Source organism: Taudactylus pleione, unplaced genomic scaffold (assembly GCF_031769625.1).
Source record: "Taudactylus pleione unplaced genomic scaffold, aTauple2 ptg000155l, whole genome shotgun sequence".
Lineage (NCBI taxonomy): Eukaryota > Metazoa > Chordata > Amphibia > Anura > Myobatrachidae > Taudactylus > Taudactylus pleione.
In genome coordinates, this window is record NW_028284557.1 from 5,529,347 (window position 1) to 5,551,707 (window position 22,361).

General features: G+C 45.5%; 1 protein-coding gene across 1 annotated transcript in view; it reads left to right on the forward strand.

Annotated features, from left to right (window-relative positions):
• PPP1R1B (protein phosphatase 1 regulatory inhibitor subunit 1B) overlaps window positions 1–22,361 on the forward strand; it is a 96,458-nt gene that overhangs the window by 66,230 nt on the left and 7,867 nt on the right. Inside the window, exons 3-6 of the mRNA XM_088474623.1 lie at window positions 1,853–1,875; window positions 11,901–11,976; window positions 17,660–17,839; window positions 17,931–18,029. Coding sequence (XP_088330749.1) covers window positions 1,853–1,875; window positions 11,901–11,976; window positions 17,660–17,839; window positions 17,931–18,029 — 378 coding nt within the window. The remainder of the gene's footprint in view (window positions 1–1,852; window positions 1,876–11,900; window positions 11,977–17,659; window positions 17,840–17,930; window positions 18,030–22,361) is intronic.

Here is a 22,361-nt window from a genome sequence, read left to right on the forward strand (position 1 = left end):
TAGGGAAGAATGTAGAGAGCAACACAGGTTAGGGAAGAATGTAGAGAACAGCACAGAGGTTAGGGAAGAATGTAGAGAGCAGCACAGAGGTGTGAGGAGAATGTGGAGAGCAGCACAGAGGTGTGAGGAGAATGTGGAGAGCAGCACAGAGGTGTGAGGAGAAAGTAGAGAGCAGCACAGAGGTGAGAAAGAATCTGGGGAGCAGCACAGAGTTTAGGGAAGAATGTAGAGAGCAGCACAGAGGTGAGAAGAGAATGTAGAGAGCAGCACAGAGGTGTGAAGAGAAAGTAGAGCAGCACAGTGGTGAGAAGATAATGTGGGGAGCAGCACAGAGGTTAGGGAAGAATGTAGAGAGCAGCACAGAGGTGAGAAGAGATTATAGAGAGCAGCACAGAGGTAAGAAGAGAATGTACAGAGCAGCACAGAGGTGTGAGGAGATTGTAGAGAGCAGCATAGAGGTGTGAGGAGATTGTAGAGAGCAGCACAGAGGTGTGAGGAGGTTGTAGAGAGCAGCACAGAGGTGAGAAGAGAATGTAGAGAGCAGCACAGAGGTGTGAGGAGATTGTAGAGAGCAGCACAGAGGTGTGAGGAGATTGTAGAGAGCAGCACAGAGGTGTGAGGAGATTGTAGAGAGCAGCACAGAGGTGTGAGGAGAAAGTAGAGAGAAGCACAGAGGTTAGGGAAGAATGTGGAGAGCAGCACAGAGGTGTGAGGAGAATGTGGAGAGCAGCACAGAGGTGTGAGGAGAAAGTAGAGAGCAGCACAGAGGTGAGAAAGAATCTGGGGAGCAGCACAGAGTTTAGGGAAGAATGTAGAGAGCAGCACAGAGGTGAGAAGAGAATGTAGAGAGCAGCACAGAGGTGTGAAGAGAAAGTAGAGCAGCACAGTGGTGAGAAGATAATGTGGGGAGCAGCACAGAGGTTAGGGAAGAATGTAGAGAGCAGCACAGAGGTGAGAAGAGATTATAGAGAGCAGCACAGAGGTAAGAAGAGAATGTACAGAGCAGCACAGAGGTGTGAGGAGATTGTAGAGAGCAGCATAGAGGTGTGAGGAGATTGTAGAGAGCAGCACAGAGGTGTGAGGAGGTTGTAGAGAGCAGCACAGAGGTGAGAAGAGAATGTAGAGAGCAGCACAGAGGTGTGAGGAGATTGTAGAGAGCAGCACAGAGGTGTGAGGAGATTGTAGAGAGCAGCACAGAGGTGTGAGGAGATTGTAGAGAGCAGCACAGAGGTGTGAGGAGAAAGTAGAGAGAAGCACAGAGGTTAGGGAAGAATGTGGAGAGCAGCACAGAGGTTAGTGAAGAATGTAGAGAGCAGCACAGAGGTGTGAGGAGAAAGTAGAGAGCAGCACAGAGGTTAGATGCTCAAATCCTGCTTGGTACATCTTTAGACCATAAAAATTTGCACCAGCTCCATGTTAGGGGCAGATTTTCAGTTTAGGTATAGACTCCAATGTGAGCTATTAAGCTTCTGGTTCTCAACCAGTTCAGCAACACGCTCATAACACTCCCATAACACGCCCATAAGATGGCCCATCTCCGTGGTCTGGATAGCTACCTCCCAGTCACTACTTAGGGATACCCAGCACATTTGCAATACATTTATGTTACTGTGTCTCTCAATTGTAACTGCGCCTCTGTGTGTACACACAGTATAACAGGATTTAGGGATTTTGCGCATACTCAGTAGCAAAAAATCTCTCAACTCCGTGAACATCGCCATTGCATGTAACTCAGAATCAGGCCCCTGGGGGGTGTATGGATCTGAAATGCTCTGTATATAAATGACTGTCTCTCTCTCCCAATATTAATTTTCTGTTATTTTCTTACATCTTCCAATCCGTTCTTTTGCAGATGAAGACCCCACATTATATCAGGTCTGTAATACACCTCTATTTATCATTATTTACTGTCATGTACGTGGGCAGGTATAAATGTCTTTGATTTCTACTCCCTTCCCAGTCAGCTTTCCTGCCCTCTCCAAGTGGTTCCTGCCCTCTCCAAGTTGCTTTTAGAACACCTGTACTGACAATATGTTCTGCATTTAACCATCTTTTTGACATTGAATCTGGCAGTGAATGGGTTGAATTGAGTTTAGCTGTTTCTGGCCGAATAAGCAACTTAACAGGTAAAGCCCAGACTGCACTTCTGCCCTCCCTCCCCCAGCTCATGGGGTGAAAATACGTAATGGAATTTGTGAGGAAGGGGGGAGATGTTGAAATTCAGAAGACTGAACAAAAGGGTTTATTTAAAGTAGAGAATGTTCTGCTCAAAAAATCACAGAGAACGCAGCAAGGCCACCTGATGAGCTGTGTGGGGGTGGCAGCGGGTGAGGACGCAGTTTCAATAGTGCACTGTGTGTTCTGAGTACTCTAATACTGCTGAGAGATTTGGTAAGGGTCAGTTATCATTCAGAAAAATGCAGAGGTAAAATGCATGTATTGCACTAATGTGTCTATAGCATTCTGCATACGGACGAGCGGATTGTACAATTATCGACAGGATTCAACATAGCTGGGCGAAATTCACATCACTGCTGCAACACGCCCGTTTCCGGGAACTCAGGCTGGCGCCATCCCCTCCCCGACCCCAAACGGCAGGTTGCAGCTAGGAGGCACTGTGAGATAACTTGCAGATGGAGGCTTGCACATGTGCAGTACACATTCTGTATATGCGCAGTCCTCCCACCATCGGAGTTGTACACAAACCATCGAATGAGGACCTACTATATGTTGACAAAAGTTAAAATTTAACTTCAAAGTATATTTTTTTAGGGTTGGCAACCTACAGGGCTGCTTTAATTTGGTACTAGTAACAACTTCCCTCACAGTACCTTGGGGTTCTCATATACATTAATTTAACTTCAAAAAGTTCAAAGTTATGCATGTTGTTACTTTTGGACCATTCCATAGTGAATCCCCCCACAAAAAATAATATACATTATGTGGTAAATAATCAATGAGATTAAGGCTAGTACACTGCAGTGCTTATTTCTCCCTTACCATTACATGTACATCTTAATTTATTTCTAACATTGGCTTAAATACACTTATAAATGTTCTTTCCCATATGAAAAGAGCCTAGATAGTGCAAATGCCATCCTACTGTGCCAGGAAACGCCCTTCACACTGCACGTATCAGGGGTACAAAATGTTCGGCTGCTGAAAACTCTTACTATTGCAGTTATCTGGGCTGAATTCATTACTTAATATTAATAAATACCCTTCTCTCCAATTCATTTGTTTGCCCACACAAATGCACCAGCAAAATTAGTAGAAGACTGAGGGTAGTACATTTGGTAAAAGTGGTTGGGGTTATGTTGGGAGGTCTGGTTATATATGTTCATTCCAACTGTACTGTGCAGTAGGTTTTTTATTATTGGTATACAGGTTCTCCAGATCATTATATAGTACAACATGTTCATTATGAAGTATAATATGTTCATTGTTAGTTTTAATGAATGCTTTAATAGAAATCAGGTGAATGACGATATAGGCTAGCACTATTTGACTAAAGTCACAAAACACGCAGATGACATTGGAAGGAAGATTCTGGAAGCCTATGGGAAATGGCTCTGCAAAGAAATAACAGAGGATGACCCATCACTAGTGAACCTATCCCCAATGTAGCAGTTATGTGGATAATCTGGTGGACGCAGATGATTCAGAGGTGGATACAGTTGCAGTAGCGGCTGCGACTTTTGTCACAGCCGCTACTGAGTCTTTATGCTAATGCTGTGGCCGATAGGCACCCTATGGAGATGCCCAGTGGCTGGGTCGCGAATCCGCTGATGTGTGTAAAAAGATGCACAATTAGCTCAGCATCAGACATTGCACCTGCCTATGGCAGAAGCAGAATGTCCCAGTGACCATGGCTGCCGTTTTTACACGCAGTCACTGACACCAAAACCCCACAGCACACCAGTGACTGTTAGCCCCCCCCCCAGTTACTGCCCATCAAAATTGCATAGATGTCCATGCAATTTCGATCTGTGGGCTGATTCATTAGGACTCGCTATTGTGATCGCAGCTCTGTAATCGCATGCAGATTTGCTGTGAAAATATGCTAATGATTGCTATTGCTATGCCGTCATGCTGCCAGCATAGACACCCACTACCGCCCACTACAGTTATCTCACATCTGTAATACCTTGCAAAACTCCATAAACATTGGTAACATCGAGTACCATCGGCTCCTCACGCAGAATTACAGCAGCCCTGACCTTACTTAGAAATTGCTAACTTCGTTGTGCGCGGTAAGTACTCGTGCTGTGTATGCAATCGCACTGGCTAATTTATGCACGCTCATGCACTGGCGTTCAGTCTGGCGCCCGTCACCACCCCCAAACGCCCACTGCCTGTCAGTCACTCTGCGATGGCTCTGCGTGGTTTCCATGATCGCAGTGGTGCCTTCACGCACACATACTGCAATGCATGCGCAGTACGCAACAATCGGCCAACTCCGTAAGCTTTAGCAATAGCAATCCTTAATGAATAAGGCCCAGCGGTAGACATCGGGAGGCATGTGCAGAAGTAAACTTAAGGTGCTGGCACTGACACTATACCAGTGTCCACCTCTGAATTACCCCTCTGACTATATTGGTCAATCCCGACCATTGTCCATGCAGACTTGTTCAGCAGTCGCCGCAATTATAAGGGCATAGAGGAGGTAGGAAGGACAAGTCCTTTAAGTTACAACTGCATTGGAGTCCACAGGTTTCCTTAAACACAAGGTATTGGTAAAAATAGATTTAAAAGACTTAAAAGAGCCAAAGCTACGTGAAGTGTTGGCAAAAATTTTGTGGACTAGTCCAACATTTATGAAAAAGCCGTCCATGGAGGGGGGAATTAAATTCAAAGATGTTGAATAGCCACGGGAGGGAGTTCCCGCAGTTATTCAATTCAGCGCGGAGTTTGAGCGGGCTAAAGGATTTCTTCTCGCACCCCCCTGGGGATGCGAGGAGAAATCTGACAAAAGTGCTGAGTGCGCAGCTGTTTTATGGCTTAGTGCGGTGCTAACAGCCGAGAGGCCGGCACTTTAGTCAAAGAATGCCAGTTCTCGTGCCTAAACACCCAGGTTAAGTCGCGAGAACCGGCATTCTCTGACATTACATTGCGCTGAATTGAATAGCTCCAGGAGCTCCCTCCCAGCACTGTTCGATTCGCGTTGAATAGAATTCCGCCCCATGTCTGTCTTTTGCCAGTAACCCGTCTGCGGCTTTTTGAAAATGCTGCTAGAAAGCCATTTCCTGGGGTCCATCCGTGGTGTCAGAATGAGCAAGGACCGAGACGTCCACTGTCATCGTCTGCAGACAATGAAATATAGATTGGTGCGTCTTTAGATGCACCACTGAATTTTGTGCCACCCTTACAGCAAGTTCAGTTGCTCTGTCCAAGTATGGCCTCCTATGTGAGCATCTGAGCTTCTCTGTATGCAATCACTTTCACCTACACACCCGCAACACTCCCACAACATGCCCACAAGACGGACCAGTGCCGTACGAGGACTTTTATGTGCCCTGTGCTGCCCCCGTCCTCTTTGTCATGCGTTGGGGAGGGGCAGCCAATGCCCGTAAGCACACCAGTGCACAGAGGGCCTGGTTCAGAGCCACTCGCAAAAATCAGGACGGCCGCTTATTTTTTTTTAGCCGGCCACCTGGCCGCTCGTTTTGCTGTGGGTGACCACCCTCAGCTTTAGCGAGCGGCCAGGTGATGGTCGCGACCATCGGGCTTGCGACGAGACCCTACCGCAAGGGTCTCGTTTGTCGCAAGCCCCAGTGAGCTTCCGGCTCTAATAGAGCCGGAAGCTCACTACTGACATCACTTGTGATGTCAGTAGGGCTGCCCCCAAACGGCAGGCGTTCCTTCAGGAACGCCTCCGTTTGGCCAGCCACCCCCCCCTCCCCGCCTACAAAACAGGGCGAGCTGTCGATCAACATCGACAGCCGCCCCGTTTGTAGTGAGCTACGGGGCTTGCATACGCGCAGTGTGCACATGCCTGCCTGGCCATCAACCCACTTGCGAGCGGGTCTGAATCAGTCTCTGAACGTCTAGAAGACGCTCTGTTCAGCTGTATGCACAGCAGTTTTCCTGCCTGTAGTGTACAAAGGATGCTACGGGGGCACTGCCGCAGCGTTACTGGCTGCAGGGTGCCGTACCAGGTACCCTGCTTGCCAGAAACAAGGTCCATGGGGCAGTTACGGTGCTGCTCATAGACCCCTGCGCTCTGATCGGTGGAACCAGTCGCACACCACTAGTTACAGCCATGAGACGGACCATCTCCGTGCGACCGATGAGTCACCTTCCCGTTACCGCACTGGAACACCCAATACATTTAAAAAACATTTCAGAGATCATGCGTCTCCCGTACGCCTCAATTGCAACCGCGACTCTATCTGGATGCAGTGCGACTTAGACACATGCGTGTAATAAAAAAATCACTTTACTGAGTCTGACAATGCCGCGGCATCCAACTCGGAATCAGGCACAATGTCTCACACCTCAGTGATGTCAGTAGGCCCAGCTGAAATGAATAATGGCTGTCTTTGAAGCACTGACATATGTATGTGTAAAAGTTTCCCCTGGAGTTATGACATTGCACATAACCTTGTTAAAAAAATAAGAGCTTAATTAAGAGGTGCATGCAGAGTCGATGTCAGACGCAAGCTGGCGATGTTTTAAGTCTGCACATGCGTCTGTCTCACACTGCTCATTCGTACCAATGGTTAGTGCCGGAAGATGTAGAGCAAATTTGGATGCAGAGAGAGGCAATTTCAATGGGCATTTGTGGGTGGTAACAGGCGGGTATCTAGCCAGACAGGAGTATGTCGTGCCTTTTGCTGCAGTGGCACTGACTGGTGGCCATATTCAGACGATGATTCTGCGTTCCATAGGGCTGGTGCGTCTTAATATGCACAGATTATCGCCGCAGATGGTGGTTGCCTCTGTGCAAAACTTATCAGTTGCGGCATTAGTATAAAGAATCAGTTGCACTGTGGAAAGAGACACAGTCGCAGGTGCATCTAATCTGGCCCTAATTGTTAGTTTTCTCCCAGAGTCATTGTAAGTCTACAGAAGTTCTCTACAGTGTCATTCCATAGGTTACTTACAGAAAGTCTGGGTTGGACAGGGAAAATGTGTCACCTATTTCAAACATCATAAATTCTGCTAAGCTCATAGAAAAAAATCATATGTATGTGTGTACATGAATACTACCTATTATATAATGTAATTCCAAGTTAAGGTATAATTTTCTAAGGGGGGCAGACAGATTTTGTGTTCCTATCAGTCCAGCCTCCATGCAGTAAGCACTGCTGGCTCTCTCTGAACATCAAATAAAACAGGTCATTCCTTTACCCTGGGTGACCCTCAGCAGTGGTACATCAATCTAAGTGCAAAAGTGTTTTTATTTCAAAGAGGCAAAAGCCCAACTGCTGAGACATACTGCTGATGTCAGCGGGGTCAGGGATGCATCATTGGAAAGTTATTTGCGTTCTTAGATTTTGAGACAGTGCAGAGACCCTTCACAGCCCTTAAAGGGATATGTAACAATTTTATATGTCCTTGCTGAGCCTCCCTTGCTGCATTAAAAAAGGTTAGTAAATGTCAAATATATTGTTATTTTATATTTGCCTCATTACAAACAAACATTCACTCTTGTCTTGCATCATTTTCTACTCATGCACTGTTACAGTACATAGTACAAGAACCAGCGCTAACAAATCCAGAAGTTCAAATACATAAATAAAAAATGTGATGGACGGTTTTAAGCTATAAATAAATACATTTAATTCATTATCACAAAATAGTACACTAAAACCATTGCACACATTGCATAGTTAGGTATTCAGATTTACAATAATAAAACAATGAAAAAATAAATAAACAAAAAACACGATAAAAATTAAAATGCAAAAGTTTGGCAGAATAATAGCAACTCCCAATTGGTATATACTGGGATTAGGACTCCCTCCTATATGTCCATAAGGATAATAATAAGCAGCACAAGAGATTACCAGTCTGTAGAGCAGGGGTCAGGGAACTTATTTACCTTTTACCCCAAAATATATTTAGATACGCCGACATTACCCCCTTGATTTGAAAGGAAGGAAATCATATAGTAGTGCCCCCATATAATGCCCCTGTAGTAGTGCCCCCATATAATGCCCCTGTAGTAGTGCCCCATATAATGCCTCTGTAGTAGTGCCCCCATAGTTATGCCCCTGTAGTAGTGCCCCCATAGTTATGCCCCTGTAGTAGTGCCCCATATAATGCCCCTGTAGTAGTGCCCCCATAGTTATGCCCCTGTAGTAGTGCCCCCATACTTATGCCCCTGTAGTAGTGCCCCCATAGCTGTGCCCCTGTAGTAGTGCTCCCATATAACGCTCCTGTAGTGCCGCTTGTACAAAAAGAAAAAAAAACACTTATCTTAATCCCCGCTCCTGCATCCGCCGTCGTCCAGTCCGCCCGGCTGCTCCTCGGAACTATGGGAGAGACGTCATGACGTCTCTCCCATAGTGCGCATGGAGAGAGACAGAAGCTGGAGTTCAGAAGAGAACTCCAGCCTCCGGCTAACACGGCGCTGCAGGGAAGGAGCTGGGCGCCCGCTGGTAATACATCTCAGCGGGCGTCCGGCTTAGAGCCTCCCTGCGGCACAGCCGGGGGTAATGGACGGACAGCCGGGCATGCATAGAATGATTCATATGCATGCCCGGCTGTCTGTCCATTACCCCCAGGAATTTCATTTTTACCCCATGTGGGGTAATTTACCCCTGTTCCCCGACCACTGCTGTAGAGTGTATTTCCAAAGGTCCTTTTAAGCATCCACTGTGGATTTGAGTAAGGTGAACAAGAAACACACCCAGTTTGTCTTAAGGCGCCGCAATGGTTGCCAAGGAGGTTTATGCAGTTAGTCCAAAGTACATCCAGTAGATTGGGGAGTTATAGAAATAAAACCTCTCAACGCGTTTCACTGGTAAATTATCCACCAGCTTTCTCAGGAGTGTAGGTATATTTATGTATTTGAACTTCTGGATTTCTTAGCGCTGGTCCTTGTACTATTTCTTTCTCTGATTATTGTTGGGACTGACCATCCCTTTACCAGCTGCTTATCTGACAGCGCGATAGTATTATTTATTTTACTTATTATTGTTACAGTACATAGTCTATGGAACAAAAAGCAGAATAGCAATGATTACTTATGCTGATAAATACAAATACGCAGAGAAATTATGCTCTTGGTTTGGAATTATATGTACATTTCTGGCCCTGGGTGCATTCTTTCATCTGTACTGTAACCTGCCCATATTAATCATTTGCTTATATTGTACTTCTTCATTTATTTATAGTCTTATAAAACTGCAACACATTTGGCCATGCACCAGATCCACCCCGTCTCTCTCCAAACTGGACTGTGCCGTTAAAAACATAATTGTTAGGAACTACGGACCTGATTCAGAGTTGTACGCTATGGCAATATTTACGCAGTTAGCCAATGTTTTTATTACAGCGCATACGTCTAATTTGCATGGAATATGTATCTTGATGTGTCTGCAATGTCGCTCATTTAACAGCTTCTTTATAGGTGCGGATGTGTTGGTTGTACCTATCTCACCTGCAATGGCCTGTCGCACCCAGCCTCCTCTGTGTTCTCGATTACTTCTGCTGAGGACCCCAGAGACAACCCCAAAACAAGTCACTACATGTGTGGACAGTGACTGCAATTTTATTTAGTCAGGACAAGAGGTCACTGGGCCTGATTCAGAGCCGCTCGCTCTGACAGAGCGCTCGCTCTGAATCAGGGCCGGGCTTTTTATTTTTGGAGCGGCCTCTTGGCCGCTCGCATAGCTGTGGGTGACCGCCCATGGTTATAGCGAGCGGCCATGATGATGGTCGCGATGGTCTGACCATCGCGATCATCGGGCTTGCGACGAGACCCTTGTGGTAGGGTCTCATTCAATCGCAAGCCCCAGAGAGCTTTCGGCTCCAACAGAGCCGGAAGCTCTTCACTGACATCACTTGTGATGTCAGTGTGGCTGCCCCCAAACGGCAGGCGTTCTCATGGGAACGCCTCCGTTTGGGCAGCCACCCCCCCGGCCCGCCCACCAAAGGGGGGCGAGCTGTCACTCAACATCGACAGCTCGCCCCCTTTGGTGCGAGACCCGGAGCGATGGAGCACATGCGCTGTGGGCCACCATCGACCCGGTTGCGAGCACTCTGAATCAGGCCCTCTGTTCTTAGGTTACGAAGAAAGGGATGTATTCAAACAACTTCTCACAATAATCTTAATAGCAAGGAGTGATCACTATACATTAACTGGCAATAATCTACTATGGCTCGTATTCAATATTGGAGCGAAAAGTCCGTCCTGGACTTTTCGCTCCACATCGGAGCTTTTCTGGGGATAAAGTATTGGGCGCGTGCGCCCGCTTTATCTCCGTATTCAATTTGGAGCCAGTGAAAACAGGAGCCTGCGGAAAGGTAAGTATAGGGAAAAATAGGGGAATTTTCGGGAATTCATCCAGGGACCCCCCTAATGATGTCCAGACATGGGGGGTCACTGTGGGTACCCCTGTTTAGCCCTGCATTTTGAAATAGCCGCGGCAGGTGTTTTTTTCCTGACATTGAAGAAGTGATGCAGAAGAGCACTTTTTTTTTTTCTTTTTTAGAAGCGGTCCCATCAAATTTGGGGTACATGAAAATGGGTACTAGCAAATTTTTAAGTCCCTAAACTAATTTTTTAAAACTTCTGCAATAATGCACCTGCCGCTATAATTCTATTCTAAAAAACACCTGCCGCATAACTACAGAATACCCCTGAACCTATTTCACTATTTTTAAACACTGTTCTCCTTTTTTTTTTATTACCCCAAATTTTAATAATTTTTTGGGGTATCCCTATTTTTTTTTTTTACTTTTTTTGACACAGTTCATTTTAAGGGCCATTCCCAGGGGTGCAGGCTATATTTTTTAAGCCTGCACCCCTAAACCCCAATTCTGCACTTTTTTTCGACATGTAAAACATGGTGAAAACTTATCCCCGTTTTTTTACAAAGACTTTTCGAACCTGCGAAAAGTCTTTGAAATTGAATACGGGGATAATTGAAATAGACGAAAATTACATAATCGCCGACAAATTATAGTCGATTCCGGCTTTTCGCAGCCTAATTGAATATGGCCATATATTTGATATCTTTATGAAACTTGTCTCAATTATCCTATCAATATCACTAGTTACAATTACAGCAATTTCAGTGGTACTTTCAGCACCACAATAACATGACATTAAGTACAAGAACTCAGTTTCAGTTCCTTATGGGAAGGGCTTTGCATAAGAAAAAAGTCACTCAGTATGCGAAATGTCCACTAGGGGGTGAATATGTGTGGTTGCTAACTGCAAGGTGCAGTGATAATACACTCTCCTTTGTGACTGATTGCAGCACGAAGCAAACAAACGCTCTCCTGCGGCTGACTGCAGTATGAAGTACAGTACAATTGTATTGCTATCAGGTTTCCCTGGCTGGGCGTGAATGCGACAAGAGGCTAGTTGTTATGAATCCTGAAGTGAAGTTGAAAAGCACAGTAAAACCTAACGGACCCCTTTTTGGGGTAACGCTGTAATATGTTGTCTCCATCACTGACTTGCTCCCTTCCACAGAGCTGATTTAATGTTGCATCCTGATACGCAGATGCTGCCACTTTTTATGCAGCCACTTGGATTTTCAAAGCCGCCGGTGGGCATCTCAATACATATCCCAGCGGATGTGACATTTGCATATTAACTCACAGTATCTGTGTAAAAAGACGCAGTTGCAACAGTATTACCGTACAATTCTGAATCAGGCCCTATGCTCTTATAGTAATTGGTGTCTAAACTGTCTCCCACACTTCTCCTTCTCTCCTAGAAACTATCAGGTGATGATCAACCATTAACCACAAAAAGACCCAATCCAAGTCACTACATCCCTCCATCAATTAAAGGTGAGGTGATCTCTCATGTTGTTAGCAGTGCTTATAGGATCACAGTGGAAATAAATATGTTTCCTGGAACTCCTACCACAATGTATACAGGTATATAAGAGCAATAGTCACCATGCTGCTGGTCGATGGTTTTTTGGTCCTAAGAATCACAGTAATGCCTATGAGTAACAATGAATCCCTATTATGAAGTGTAAGCGCACACAAACACACGTGTAATAAATACTGCTTACAGACATGATATTACTTGTGATCCTATTATTTTTCAAACACAACCTGTAAAGTGACAGTTAGGAGCTGATTGGTTGGTACTTTATATCACTCCACTTTATCTTAGTACATCTCCCCCTGTATCTGACGTAATATATTATTACCTGAATGAAGACTAAAGCTGGCTGCACACTTTAAGATTTTGCCCAAGAACTAAATCAATTCAGTCCAACCAAAACGATACACACCCTACACACTACCCATCAATCATTTGGTTACAAACAATCCTTTTGATTCCAAATCGTCTAGTCTCCTTAGGGGAATGCTAATTAATCAGCAGACATCAGGCCAAGGTCCGTAAACACTGCACTTTCTGAAGGATACAAAAACGACATGAACGACAAGGTGTGTGCAGCACTCACTGTATCGGGAGCCGATCAGGTTTTTGTCTGACCATCGGGCCCTGGTGCACTACACAGTTATTGGCCCTACCTGTCAGATATAGCAATGTCGGGCCAATAATCACATAGTGTGTACCCACCTTAAGATAACATTTATTCAAGCTGCAACTTATACTTAGGTTTTCAGTAAAGCTTAAGAGAGTGTTTAATTTTAATAACCCTTACCTCACAGTTGCAAGGTATCACTTTATTTTGCCTGGGAGTTGCACTGCTGCAGTTTTTCCTGCAGTGGCAGTTGCCTGAAACTGCAGTTAAATACCAGAGACAGCATCTTGTATAGAGCTTAAGAGGGCTGAAAAGTAGCTGCAGAGAGAGGGCGACAGCTTGAGAACAGCAGCAGAGGATAAACAGTGATTTTAGGCTGAGACATATTGCTTGAGTGATGCTGACACCTGTGGATGCAGCCATACCATGAAGAGGGGAGCCGAGAGAGGTGGAGCGGGTACTAATTACCCTGGCCCGTGCTGCTGGAGGGCCCCGGGTCCGGCACTGCCCCCCCCACCTCTTAAATCACTGCAGCCAAGCACACGCTGCTGTGTGCTGGGTTGCAGTGGGAGACTGCTCGCGGCTCCTGAGCAGCATCCGCAGCAGTCTCCTATACCTGTGGGGGGACGCAATCATGCTGATAGCGCCCTCCCCCCCCCCGCGGATTTGCGCCAGACTAAAGGGCACACTATGCTGCAAAAAAAATTGTAAAAAAAAAAAAACCCCAAAAAAACATAAGGAGACGTGGCCATGCGGGCTATGGTTAGGCCACACCCCCTTCACCCAGGCCCGCCTGCCCTCTCTACGCCCCTGACCATGAGAACCCTATACCAAAAGGGGAGTTAAATTGAATCCACCTTGCACATTTATATCAGACAGCGCTGCACCTCATTACTGTGCAGGACTTTAAGCGTTACTCTCACTCTTGTGCTAGCCAACATTTAATGTGCACCAACCGGCAGCAGTAGTGCTCTAATGCTTTATATATATTGTAGCACAGGAGGTACTTCAGATTGTAAGCTCCCTCATGTACTTCTTCATTCCCGTACAAAGAGGTTCCCAAACTTGTTACTCAAAGCATCCCAACAGTTCATGTTTTAGAGAGATCCATGGTTGAGCACAGGTAGTTAAATCAAATTGACTGTAGTTTAAGTCACCTGTGGTCAAGTACAGATATCCATAAAATATGGACCGGTAGGGTGCCTTGAGACCCGAGTTTGGGAACCTCTGCCTTACATTATCTTATACTCCCTATAACAGCACCTAACCTTTGGTTGCTGTCGTCCAGATGTTTGAGTCTAATGATTGCGGATGTAGCAATGTGTGGAAACCATGTCCTTGTTCTGTATTGTTTTGTACTGTTAGTCACTGTTTTTTTATTTTGCCCATTTGCAAGGCACTGACGGACCGTTGTGGCGCCATAAAAAATAATAATAATAGAGAACATCCATACGCCTATACTGTATAAGCCTGTCTGAAATCCAGAGGGAGTAAAGCACTGAATCCTGAGTGTTTTTATTATGGGGGCACAAGTATCTCATCACCAATTTGTATTTAATAATTTTTTATGGAGGATTATTAAAAGTACATAGAATTCAGACCCTGAAACATACTAAGTTATTAGAAGATGGTAGGAAAATTTTCTTAGAAATTATCCCTTGGCTTAAATCTCTTCAAACCTACTGTAGTAAAAACTTTAAATACCTGGGACAGAAACACTTGGAATTTCTGCCTGTCTGTTCACCCTTCCCCGCAATCCCCTATATGGGACACCTTTTCTCCCCAGGACAGAACCACTGTTAAGCAGCTGGCAGAATGCAATGTTAACATCAAAGGAAACTTTGCTCTCATTCACAGAACTCCCATGGAAATATTCTTTTCACCAGACAAAGTTTTTTTAGTATGAGGCATAGGTAGAGTAGACACAATCTGACTGGTTGTGAACTGTAATCTCTGAGTAAAGTTCTTGAAAGATTTCAGGGCACACAACTGCATAAGTCATCTTGCTCACTTCCTTCAAGAAACTCTTTATAGAGCTCAACAAAGGCCACTGAAGAGCCATTATCTTCTACGATGAAGACTGGTCTGCAACAGCAGGAGAGTTTTGACCAGCTGCGAGCTGCTTTTGGGAAGGAAGCACCTTCCCGAACCACTGTGTTTGAATGGTTTGCATAATTTTGGTGTGGGAGATGATCCCTGGAAAATGGAGCGCAGCGGCCGACCTGTGTCCGCCATCACCATGGACAACGTTGCTGCCATGTGGGCCAAAGTTGAGGAAGGATGCCAGAGTGACCTTGGCCCAGTTAGAGAAAGAGATAGGCATCTCATTGTCTACCATCTGCTCGATACTCCATGAAAAGCTTGGCCTGAGCAAGGTTTCTGCACGCTGGGTGCCCCATCAGCTGACTCGAGAGCAGAAGGAGGCTCAGGTGACTTGGTGCCGCAACATGTTGGCCAGGTTTGATGACAGTCGCTCAAACTCTGTCTGGGAGATCATCAGTGGGGATGAATCCTGGATCTACAGTTTTGATGCTGAACAACAGTCAGCCCAGTGGATCCCAAATGGAGGTGCGCCACCACAGAAAATCCAACATGAGTGCAGCATGACCAAGCATATGGTGGCTGTTTTTGTAGCCAAGACTGGTCATGTAGCTACCGTACCATTTGTGCAGCAGCGCACCATCACTGGGGACTGGTACACTAACCAATGCCTGCTGAAAGTGCTGGAAGCCATTTCCAGGCGCTGTCCAAGGACCAGTCAAGTGGAGAAGTTGCTCATAGCAACCAATCGGCTTTGAAGTAGCATTTATCAAGTAAAGTCTATAAAAAATAAGGTAGGAGCTTATTGGTTGCTATGGGAAACTTCTTCACTAGTCCACTTCTCCACGCTTTTCATTGCTTGCTACATAAACCCCTTAGTGTAATTTGGGGATGGCCTGGGAGGCATTTTGGAAGGTCTCTACACATGAGGGGAGGACACTGTGGGGGAGTATTGAAGTATATGCAGGATCTGATATGGTGTTGGTATATTATAGTAAAGGGTCTGAGTGCTTGTGGGGGCATTTTGTGGTGGAATGTGTGGTGCAGCAAGCGAGGGCATGTGAGGGGGCTTTTGGGAAGAGTGATGTTGGGATGCCAAGCTAATTTTATGGCCATTTTTAATTTTTGGAATTAAGGGTGTGGTCCTTTGGAATTGTGTCAGGCTGTCCATCAATAATCTAGAGTGTTTTTAAATGTATAATCAAGATATGGTTACTTCTTAGAGGTCTAAGCAGGGGCGGGCTGGGCCAGGGTGCCATCTGCCCGACGGGCCGGTACTATGTCAGTCCTGGGGGGCTGCCATCTGCCTGCAGCCAAATGCTGCATGAATGACTGGAGACAGGCAGAGGATGCTGCTGGGCCACTCCATTTGTGTTACTCACATAATGGAGCCAGAGCCGGATTAAAGAGGGGCAGGTTGTAAGTGCCCCCGCGCCCTCCTTTTTCTCAGAAGCCCTAGGCCCAGCCTTTATACTGCGATCATCTGATAAACTGAAGAAATTAATGCTGGAGGCGGAGTCCTAGTAGTAGGCGGGGCTACACGGCACTGGAGCAGGGCCAGGAGCAGCATGATGAGAGAGAGCATGGAGGAGCTGCAGCCAGTAAAGTCACAGTGGCAGAGTTTAATGTAAGTGGGAGGGAGAACCCTAATGTCTATATATATATATGTGACAAGTGTGTGACCGTATGTATGTGTGAGACTATGTGATGACAGTATGTATATGTGACTATGTGATGCCTGTATGTATGCATATATGTGTGTGTGTGTGACTGTATGTATGTGTGACTATGTGATGACAGTATGTGTGACCATGTAATGACTGTATGCATGTATGTGTATATGTGTGTGACTGTGTATGTATGTGTTTATGTGTGATAGTTTTGTATGAATAAGTGTGACTGTATATATGTATGTGTATAAGTGTGTTACTGCATATGTGTGTGACAGTATGTATTCATACTTGCCTACCCTCCCGAATCGACCAGGAACCTCCCGAAAATCGGGTGCCGCACCCGGCCCCCCGGGAAGGCAAGCAAGCCTCCCGGCCCCGGCGACGTGTCTGTACCTCCCCGCGGTTGAAAGTGTGAATCGTGTCATCGTGGCTCCGCCCCCTGCTGCACAGTGTTGGCATTGTAAATAGGGGGCTGAGCCATGATGATGTGGTCATGCTGTCACGCCCCCATTCTCCGCACCCAATGATGCATCAGCTGCGGGCCCTGCCGCCTTTTACAACATAACGCCCCCCGCTGTATAAGCCCGACAGCTCCCTCTCGGAAGGAGGGAGCTATATGTCGGCAAGCCTGATGTATGTGTGGCTATGTGTAAAACAGTACATATACAGTGCATGTGTGCATACCCCCCAAACATCATGACTGAGGTGCAACAGTCCTGTTTTTTGGGTGCAGTCACACCTGTAGGCTGGAGGAAAGGTAGGGAGAGCAGCCCAGCCTATAGGGAAGTGATGTGCATGCCCCAAATGTGAAATGAAATGGGGACGTGCTACTGTATGTGGCCATGCACCATTTTCATTAATGTGCCCAAAGCTTGCACACTAGGACTTGATCCCCGTGTCCCAAATGTTGCCCTCTAGGGCCTCCCCAGCCTTAAGTGGCAGCTCCACTTTCTGTCACTTTTTCTTTTGGAGAGAAAACCTGGGGCCACTCACTTGATTTTGCCCCCCAGCCTGTAAGTTGCCAGCCAGCCCCTGGGTCTAAGTGTCAGGAAACTACATTGTCTGTGTCCCGCTTCTGCCAATGGGTAAATGTATTTACTATTACTGAGTATTAAGATATAATCTGATGAGTTGCGGTGCCTTTTTATAGGAAGTGCCAAAAAACTGTTGCAGTGATGAGTGAACATAATGTTGGGTGATTCCCTATACAGAATAGGTACAAACTCCATGGTGATTTTGTATTTTCCATAGAAATCCTACAATATGTGTTTTTCTTTATCAATGTCATTAAGCTATATTTAACGTTGTTATCTGCAGCTGTCCAGCGCCTAGTCCAGTCTCATATGCAGTCCCTTGGCTCGCTTGGCAACAGTGATGATGAAGATGATGACGACATTGAAGAGAGCACAGAAGATACTAGGATGGAGGAGCCCAATGTAAAGGTCACATCTACTGAGTCTGAGGACTGTCTGGACTGTGGTGTGGAATGCGGCACAGGTAAAAACTAGAATCATTCCTTGGTTGTTACTGTGTTTGTAATTATTTTATCAGTCAACCTAGAACCATTATCTTTACTATTGGTTCCCAGGTGATGAGGGCCTACCTGGTAGCAATCTGGAGACTCTTCTGAACCACACTTTGCTGGAGGACAGAACAGAAAATATGGAAACATACAACAAGCAGACAGGTACAGTATGCGACTTGGGAGAAGTTCATAAAAAAGTGGAGAGACCATCCTGGACCCGCAAAAAGTGATGATTTTGTTAGCAGGACTATATAGAAGGCTGTTAGTGGGCATAAGGAAAGTACTGGAGGTTTTGAAATTGTGTCAAATGGCTGATTTGTACATTTAAAAAAAAAAAAAATTATAAAAATCAAACATTTTTTATTTAATCTCAAATTAATTAAAGTAAAAATGCAAAAACAAGTAGAATAAAAAGATGATTTTGTGTTCATTTGAATTTATTCTAAATAAATGTAAATAAATGATAAAAATAAATTATTTTACATTTTAAAAAATACTTTCATTACATTTTGGGTGCCTAAATTAAAGAAAAAGTTGATTTGGGGGTAATTTGAGGCTATTTTATTTTTTGAACAACCAAAAATGACATTATTGGACCATTTAAGCTAATTGAAAACTTATAAATGCCTAATTATTAATTACAGGGGGTTGTCTAAGGGGTTCTGCACTTTGTGCTGACATTTTTACCTTAAAATAATGATTTTTCCCTACCATCTGACACCCTCAGGTGTGAGACCTGTTCCGACCTGGCGAAAAGCCGCAATCGGCGATATTTTTTCGTGGAAAACTGCTTTTTCACTTCTAATTGAATACGGCCCTTAGTTGGAATGGGTCATTTGTATACTAGTGGGAATTGGCCATTTGTATACTTAGTGGGACTGGGTCATTTGTATACTTAGGGTTGTATTAAATTAGAAGCGAAAAGCCATTTTCCGCAAAAAAGTATCGCCGAAAGCATAAAGTGGGGGGACATGTATAAAAACTAGCGAAATAGACTTCTTGGGGGTCTGCAAAGATAAGTGAGGTGTTTTTTATGATTGCAGGAGCTTGCAACAGGTGCGTTTTTCACGGTTTTTAAAACTTAACTTTACAGACTTTAAAATTTGCTAGCACCCATTTTCAAGGACCCCAAATTTGACAGGACTTCTTATTTTCACCAAAAAATACTGCTTAATGCCATTCTTCACCACTTGTGCAAAGACACTAATAATAAGCTACTGAACCAACTTAAGTACCCCAAACAGTTTTATTAGGGCTATTCTGACACATCTACATTGATCCCCAATGTTAGTGCATCTTTTTGGGGGGATCAGGCTGGTTTTTCCAATTCTGACAGCACTTTCCGCCTGTTCTGAATTCGCCGCTTGCCGTTTTAGCGTGGTTTGCAATTGCATACAGTGAATAGCGGGGACGCGCACAATAAGTTTCTGCTTCAAAAAGACACGATGTCAGCGAAAAAGTCCGGCAGGCGAAACTTTTCCACGGGTGCAAAACTAATTGACACCGCCCTTAGTCGGAATGGGTCATTTGTATAATAGTGGATTTTATTTGCAGATAATAAATCAATGGAGCTAGTTTACTTTTACTCATCTTCTTTCTTCTGCCGCTGGGCCAGCGTAACCAATCTTTCTTCTTCATACAGCACCGCCAATATTCCTTCTTCATCTGCCGTCTTCTTTGCTTGAACGCCTCCGCAGAAATGAAGGCTCCGCTCAGCGGCATCTGACGTCAGATGCCAAGAGTGGGCCAAGCTGTGACATGGCTAGCCGTGATTTGCTCGTAGTGTCTGCTTCTCATTGGCTGTCAACTTGCGCCGGCGCCAAATTTAAACTGACACCGCCTCCACTGCCCGACCAGCTGCCCACTGGAGTCCGGCTCCCCACGAACCGGGACAATTGGGCGTCCTGAAGAATGTCTTCGGGATGCCGGGACAGAGGGTTGAATTCCAGTACATTCCCGGGAAAACTAGAACGTACAGCAACTCTAACAATGGGGGAAGCACCTTGGAAATGGTACATAGCAGGCTTAGAAGAGAGAGGGGAAATTTGGAGTTGCAGTACAGAATCAGTGGGCATTCCATGGTATGTATTATTTATCTGGAGGCTTAAGGAGACTTGGCAAGTTTCACTCTCCATATCTAAATGCTTTGATAAGAGTTAGCACCATCCCATTGGTATAAGTACTTTGGTAGTGGTGCATGGCTTAACTGTATATTAGCAATTATGAGCAATTAAGACATTTGCCGTTATTCATTTCTTAAGTACATATTTAAAATTAGGTCATTTTTGCTGTTCAACAAAACCACATTGTGTGTTCCTGGAAATGACCAAATGTAATATTGAAATCGATGGCACAATAATTACCATTATAAATTAACTACATTTAAGTCCAGGATTGTAATATTGTTCATTATTATTACTACTACAGGTTTTTGAATGTAACACTAAAACTATCCTACTGCAAAACTGCTTTTCTGGAAATGAAATAAGGGCTGATGTGTTGTTGAATATGGGGATGTGGTTTTACTATTACTATTCTTTTTTCTGAATGTGTTACCACAATAATATCCCTTTCAGACATAGCTTTTCGACCCAGTATATTGCCAGGTTTGCGGCTTGACCCGGGGCTCGGATATGTGTGAACAGACCCGACCTGGTTTCGATGTCCCGGGTCCGCGACCCTGCTCGGTACCAGGGTTATTCCCCTGGCCGACCTGGGTCACCTGTAGTGTGAACGGTAAACCTGGGTTTTTAGACCCGCTGAAAATACACTTAATTGGCTGTTTGGGGTGCTTGCAGATTATTGTGAGCCAAAAAAAGCATCCCCTTTCAATGGCCCACACTGAATGCCAAGGCAGACACGGGTTCAGTGTGGATGAGAGCGACCCGGGAATTCCCCGGGTCCAAGGTGTAGTGTGAAAGGGGGTCCCTAGCTGAGACACGAGTTGAAGACGTGTTCAAAAACCTAGGTCAGAGCTGTGTCGACCCCCCGGCTCATGCCTGAATGGAGTATTATATTATATGCATTGTAGTTGAATCAACTAGTGGGTTAAAACTACCAGTGTTCCTGGATGAAGCTGAAACTATGGGCTCCGTCTACACATATAGTTTCACATCTAAAATCATAATTGTGTACATTTTATTTAGAGCACACAGCAAACCTTTACTCATGTCTTAATATATTCTGCAAGTCTCATTTTTTTTTGCCACAAACAACAATGCATCTCCCCAAGTTCATTATAAAGTAAAATAAGCTTCTCACCCCAAGCTCACTTAGGAACATATTCATTAACTTTTCAGTTGAAGCCAGGAAAACTAGCATTCCTTATAGCCACATATTGCAGGGATTTAAAATACTTTTCAAGGGCTACAGTATGACTCAATGGTGAAGCACTGCGACATGGGCTCTAATAAGAGCTTACGCTTGCAAATACTATAAAGTACGTGATCACTTTACTTCCAGGTTCGGACTGTTGAATTGTGGAGTGCGCTACTGCGCTATCTATATATTTGTTCCATACATGAAGCATTTACCATTCCCAAAATCAGCAAGAAGAGCGGAGACACCCCTGGAATTGGTGTACAAAGATGTACGTGGTCCGATGGAGTTTAAATCGATAAATGGATACAGACAGGGCAGATTAATAATGGGAAGGATGAGCTACAACCAGTGGCGTAACTAGGGCAGGGCGAGTGGGGCACGTGTCCTGGGCTCCGTGGGACCGGCGGCGTGGGTGTGTGTCGCTGCCGGCCATGGTACCGGCCCGCCCTGGTTAGCCAGTGTAGCGCCGACCGCAGTGTGTGCGGTCAGCGCTACACATTTACACAGGACTGGCGCTAGGCTTCCCAGTGCCGGTCCTGTGCTGCACAGCTGAGCCCCTTCCCTCCCCCTGAGCGCTTGCCCAATAGCGCCAGGAGGAGGGTGGCAGGCGGGCGGGGTCAGGCTGTGCTAACACACACATCGCCGCCAGCGCAGGCGGCGATGTGTGTGTTAACCAGCAGCCAATGAGAGTCAGACGACTCTCATTGGCTGCTGCTGCTACTGCACACACATCACCACCGAACGGCAGCGATGTGTGTGTGAATCAGCAGCCAACGAGGTCAGACAGACTCTCATTGGCTGCTGCTGCTGCACACACATCACCGCCAGCGATGTGTGTGTTAAACAGCAGCCAATGAGAGTCAGATAGACTCTCATTGACTGCTGAAGCCGCAGCGGCCACTACAAGAGCCCTTCCGGCTCCTGCAGTGGGTAATGAATGGGAGAGACGTCATGACGTCTCTCCCATAATGCAGAGGGCACCAGCCTGGGAGGATTGACGTGCGGACGGCGGCGGGAGCCAGAGCGTGGATTCAGGTAAGTATTTTGCTTTTATTTATTGATTAATGTCAGTGTGTATTTATCGGTGTGGAGGGGGGGAGACCACTACTGGGGGGGTGGCACTATTACTAAGAAGGGGACTACTACTGGGGGCACTGCTTCTGGGGGGATACT